Below are 6,196 nucleotides of genomic sequence, written 5' to 3'. Positions count from 1 at the left end.
TTCGACATCAGAGCAGAATTGGAAACATTGCAGTTGGCTGTTAAATGCTGTAACGTTATTGCAGAAAATAATAGATCAGGTGGATAGCAATAATAATATATCAGCTTTCAGTAACAAAATTAACTAGCTTTATCGAATGAATATATGTAAAAGATTACTTTAAAATGTCCAGCATTGATGTATTCTCTTTGATAATGTTTAAAAGAAATAAGCATTCTTTGGGAATATGTAAAAATGTAAATTTTTTTCTTTTTCAGTGTTAATTTTCTCCTAATCTTGTGTTCCCTTGTATATTATAGTACTGCCTCTGACTTCAGAGATAATCGTTGAACAATCAAAAAGGAATGATGTGAATCAGAATATACCATGTCATATTGAAAGCAAATCAAACAGTTTGAAAACTGTCCCCAGAAGTATGTGTAATCAGGTTCCTAAGAGGAGGGCCGCTTGTGACTTACGAAGGCGATTGGAGGACTCAGAGCATGAGGACATAAAGCACATGGGTCCCAAAGGGTCACATTCAGACTTTCAATTTGGGGATAACGGTCCCAAACATCTAGACATTTTGCCAAGGAATATTTCCGACTTTGTCCCTTGCGAAGGTGAAAGAGGCTTTGGTTTGCACAAGAAGAAAGACCTGCTCAGTGATACTGGCTCTGAACCACATCTGCACTCAGCTGAATACCCCTTTCTGGGGAACTTTGGAAATCAGTCCTCACCTAGAAATGCCCCTAGTCTTTCTGAATCTGGATCCACACACATAACCTTTCAAGGTCCTAATGAAAGAGTTGGTTTAAAAGTATATAAATGTAATCCACTAATGGGGAGTGAAAATGCTGCATCTGAGAAAAATGGAAATTTGAGTGTTCAGGAAGCTCCAGTAAGGGATGGAGAAGACCTGAGTGACACCATTAGCTGGTATTCCAACAATGCCACTTTACCCTACAACGGTCATGAAGTGTCATTTTTACAAGATAGGCCACAAGAAACTCTGGATATGCTAGCTGAGTCTGGTAATTTCAAACAGTTGTCAGCAGCCAGTTGTCTTTCAGATACAGAGAAAAATAATACGAATTGTCAACCAATAAAATGGCAGAGTAGTCACATTCCAGACCTGGCAGAAGAAACCATGTATTCCCAGCCAGGGAAAATCAGAATGACTGTTGGGCACCCGACTCATCATAAAGCTGACATATTAAAGTCAGATTTCAAAAAACTGAGCAGTACAGAACCATCCTCCATGCATCAGCAGCCTTTGAGAAAACTAACTGCTCCTCTATCTAGCCAACAAGATAGTGGCTTTGATAGTCCCTTTGTCAATCTTGACTAATTGTTGTACAGTATTTAAGAAGAATATATTGATGAGAAGACTGGAAAGGAAGACTTCATACTAAAAAATTTGTGGGCTCTGCCTATTTTGAGATGTTTTAATAACATCTGACTATCATATGAGTAAAGTATTCTCATAAAATTACTTGAGATATTAATGTTGCCTTAATCTTTCAAAGGCTGATGGTTTATGTGTAATCTCCTTCCTTGTGGTGCTTATATTTGGTTACTAAACCATCTATTTTTTATATTTATAAATTAGCTCTCTGTGCAGTGTTAAATTATTTAAATAAACTTGCATATGGTCTATAGAATTGTTATGAATTATTTTGTAATTCATAATATAGAAATGTTATATTAACATGTTCAAAATTTAGAAAAAAACATGAATTTTAATGATTTGTACATGTGATCAGCCAAATTTAGTTTTTGGAATTGGCCATGTTTAATGAGGTTATTATATACTTATTGTAGACATACTTTTCCTGGAAATATCTACTCAAAATTTTGATCCTTGCTTTCAATTAGTAGAAATGGTGTACGCAAGTACTTCTCTCATATCTGTCAACCACAGCCACACTGTGGACTGTATTTGTGTGTTGATTCAATATGTTTTTCCACCCAGAACCAGGCTAATGTGGGTGGTAGTGGCATGGGTGGCAAGATGCATCATACTCCTGATAAGCATCTATGAAAGCAAGAACCTAGAAGAGGACATTCTGGAGTTTGGAAAGCTGTGTCACCTTAACTGGTGACCAAATGTAGAGAAGCCTAAAAATTAGCACAGGATTTCAGTGCTTGAGTTGACATACAGTTAGAAAAAAGAACACACCATATTTTCAGAGTCTCACTTTGAGGATACAGTCAATGCACCTTGTCCAACAGTTCAGCTGGAATTCCTAGGAAAACTCCTTTACCAGCAGAATTTATGAATCTGGTTGGTGGTTGATCATTTTAAGCCGTGAGTATGACACCTGAGAATCTAGCCTTTTGCTTCCCTACTTTTTCATCTTTTGTTTTAAATTCTTGTCAGGTATTTAAATCCTCAGCATCAAGATTGAAATGGGAAATTTTGATTTCTGCTCCTTTTATGATGTCCTTAATCTCTTTCGATGTCATAATTTTAACTTAATTTTTTTTATATCCATAATTTTATCCTAATCAATAGGATTAGCTTACTTTATTTCAAACACCCTACACACAACCACCAAGGAATGTGTACATTGATAATTGTATAAATGAAGGGACTGCACAGCCAAACCAGCACTGGTGATTTACATTGGTCTAAAAGGTGTGGTGTGAGAACATAAAGGAGGCACAAGCCCCATAGGCATCACCACGGTCATGTAAATCTAACTTCATCATGGTATTTAATCTTTTTTAAAATTTTTTTTAATGTTTCAATTACAGTTGACATATTATATGATTTTTAGGTGTACAAGAAGGTGATTACACATTTATATAACTTATGAATTGATCACCCTGATAAATCTAGTACCCATCTGACACCATACATAGTTATTACAATGTTATCGACTATATTCCTTATGCTATGTTTTACATCCCCATAACTATTTTGTAACTACCAAGTTGTATATGAACCCTTTCCCCCTTTTCACTCACCTCTTCCCCATTCCCACCCGGCAACCATCAAAATGTTTTCTATATCTATGAGTTTGTTTCCTTATTTCCTATGAGTTTGTTTCCTTATTTCGTTCCTTAGATTCCACATGGAGTGAAATTATATGTCTGACTTACTCCACTCAGCACAATACCCCATAGGTCCATCCATGTTGTTGAGGGGGCAAGATTTCATTCTTTTTTATGGCTGAGTAATATTCCATTGTATATATGTACCACCTCTTCTTTATCCATTGATCCATTGATGGACACCCAGGTTGCCTCCATATCTTGGCTATTGTAAATAATGCTGCAGTGAACATATGGATGCACGTGGCCCTTCAAAGTAGTATTTGGGGTTTGTTGAGATAAATTCCCAGAGCGAGATTACTGGGTCCTTCTTTGTCTCTTCTAGCCTTTGTCTTAAAGTCTATTTTGTCTGTTTCCTTTCTTATACTTGCTTTAGGTTTAATTTACTCTTCTTTGTCTCTATTTTTAAAAATAGCTCTCACACTCTAGTTCTAGGGGAGACAGTAAATATACATAATTTATGAAGGATGTTAGAAGCTAGTAAGTGCTATGGAGACAGTTATAGCCAGGTGAAAGGACGGAGTGGTGGTGGAGGGGTGGTTAGACCCCCCTCAGGAGATCACACTGAGATGGTAACATTTGGGTGAAGATTTGAAGGAGGCGAATATAGCTTCACCATTTCTTATACTCTCTACCTATAGAATTCTTATTAAACACATCCTCTGTGTCTCTTAATTGTTCTTTTGTACATTTTTATCTCTTTCTTGCTGCTTTGTGGAATTCCTCAGTGCCATCTTCCAGTTTGCTGATTCTTTGTTTATTCCATGTCCAGGATTTCTAGTTGGTATGTTTATACCTACACTTTTTGTAAAATTTCTGCTTGTTTTATTTAGTACTCTTGGTTTTTCAAATTCTATTTCTTTATATTTTTAAAGACTTAAAAATTCTTAAAGTTTCTTCTAGAGTAATTATGGTATCACTTGGGAGTGAAATCATATCCAAATTGTTGCTTTTACTGCCTTTCATAGAATTAGTTTCTCCCATGTGTATGGAATTTTAGCTTGCAGTCTTACTGTGAAGAGGATTTTTTTTTTTTCCTTCTGAGTTCTCTCCCTCCACCCTGTCTAGATTTTTGTGGTTGACTCCACCTGGACCCTTGTGTGCCCAGTCCAAAATCACGTCTTATATAGGTGGTTTCTGATTCATTAGCATTATCCTAAATCTAGTCACTGAACCAGCAGGCAGCTTGGCCCAGGTCCTGGCTGCAAGGCTGTGCCTATATCCTCCTGGCTTCTCTACTGCATAGCTTTTATATAAGCTGTGGCCTCAGGCAGCGATTGTAGTTTGTCAGTCTCCCTGGGGTCAGGGAGCTCTACTTGAGTTACTAGTTTAAGCAGCTAGCTTGTCCTTTGTCTCCATCAGGTAGAATGCTTTTAGTCTTTGCTATTCTGCAGGAACTCCTGGCTTCTGCTTTGGGATCCAGAGCAGGTCGTACCTTATTCTTCAAGTCCTCAGAGATATCTTGCTTTTTAATGTCTTTTATCTCTTTCTATTTTTTCCGTCATGGCTTGGGGATGTTGGGTACTCCCCAAGTATTAACTCACAATGACCTAAAGTCTGTTTTGCCATTAACTCCGCGGCCTTTGGCTATTCTCTTAGTGTCTCTGGATCTCAATGTCTGCTGTTATTAAGGTTTAGGCAAATCTCACAACGAAGCTAATGATTTAGGTAAAGGAGACCTAAGAGTTTCTGAAGGGGAATAGTGGATGGTGCCCTTGGAAAGGTAAATTGAAGCTAGGTCATGGTTGGTTTTGAATGCCAAAGCCAAAGAATGAATCGGGTTCATAGAAAATAGAGAGTTATTGAAGACTGGATAGCATAATTTAGAGAGATTAATGAGATCATGCTGTAGGAGGGTTTGCAGGAGCCGAGGAGACGCCAGGAGGACAATGTCTTGGTACAGTTAGGAACAAGGCCAGAGCCAAGGCGGAGATGGTAGGGGTAAAGAGGTGACAAGACTAAGAATATAGCAATAGCTTTAACAGGGCCTGCTGACTGATTTAATACAAGGTCAAAGGAAAGAGAAGCACCCAAAGGGGTTTAGAGCCTGAGTGATTGTGAAGATTATTGTCTATCAACAGTTATCTATCAACAGGTATTAAGAAATCAGGAAGAAAAGAGGACATGGTGAATTTAAGTGGCTGTGCCTTCCATCGAATACTACAATGCCTGGCCCTTTGGTGGGCACACATTAATGATTAAAACGAATTTAAAGGTGCTAACGTCATGCTGAGCATTGTTCCAAGCACTTCATTAGCTTGCTTAATCTTCACGACTGTCTTTGAAGTAGGCACTTTTTGGATGAATGAAATCAAGGTGTAAGGGGTTAAATAATTTGCTCAAAGTTAACATAGCTAACACGTGGCAGAGCCAGAAGTCACACCCAGGTCTTTTTTTTTTTTTTTTTTAATAAACCACTTAAAATAGTTTTAGATTTTCAAAATATTGCAAAGATATTAGAGAATCTCCATATACCTCTCAGACTCCCCTATTGTTAACATCTTACATCACTATGATATATTTGCCACAACTGAGGAACGAATTTCATCATTTTTTTTTTCTTTTTTTACTTCAGCGCTCATGGTCTTAATTCCTATACTGTCTTTATTTGGCTTGGCTTATAGGTGAGCTGGAATTCATTTTAAAGGGGAGTTCTTTCCTTTTCCCTCTCATTCCACTTCTCCCCCATGCTCCTGAGGAGGAAAATGAGTTCAACAGGCTTCTCCACATGTAAAATTTGTTTAACTTGCTTTCTTAGTAGGATGTAGAAAAAATAAAAATGTTTTACTCCTTAGTGGAGGTTTATGGAATAGGATATTATATGAAGGTTGTGTTGCAACTAGGAATTTACCAACACAACTGGAAAACCTATAATACAATAAAACCATCTTTTATAATTTTAAAATTCAGCCAATAATGGTTCATCTAAAAAGGAAAAATTAAAAGACATCTAGCAGTAATAAGCCATTCTAAAACTTTTTGATATTATTGTAAGGAAATTTTTCCTTAAGGGCCAGGACAGGAAATTAATTAGAAATCAAAATAATAAATGTCATTAAAGAGAAACTTCATTTAGAAAATGACATGAATGCAATGGCTTTTTTCATAAAGTTCAACAATAATATGGAAACAGATTGAATTAAATCTTGTGCTCTTA

General features: G+C 36.9%; 1 protein-coding gene across 5 annotated transcripts in view; it reads left to right on the top strand.

Annotated features, from left to right (window-relative positions):
- The window catches only part of CEP152 (centrosomal protein 152), an 80,793-nt gene extending 79,155 nt beyond the window's left edge, over positions 1 to 1,638 (top strand). For 3 of the 5 annotated variants that reach the window (XM_011355075.2, XM_011355077.2, XM_023527835.1), the window contains one exon: positions 300 to 1,330. In XM_011355075.2, the coding sequence (XP_011353377.1) occupies positions 300 to 1,330 (1,031 nt within the window). Of the gene's footprint in view, positions 1 to 299 lie in introns of all 5 variants that reach the window. The other 2 variants (XM_011355078.2, XM_011355074.2) reach the window with 1 other exon arrangement.
- The last annotated feature ends 4,558 nt before the right edge of the window (positions 1,639 to 6,196 follow it).

Source organism: Pteropus vampyrus, unplaced genomic scaffold (assembly GCF_000151845.1).
Source record: "Pteropus vampyrus isolate Shadow unplaced genomic scaffold, Pvam_2.0 Scaffold19, whole genome shotgun sequence".
Lineage (NCBI taxonomy): Eukaryota > Metazoa > Chordata > Mammalia > Chiroptera > Pteropodidae > Pteropus > Pteropus vampyrus.
Note: the sequence above shows the minus strand (reverse complement) of the source record. Positions and strands in the feature narration are given on the sequence as shown.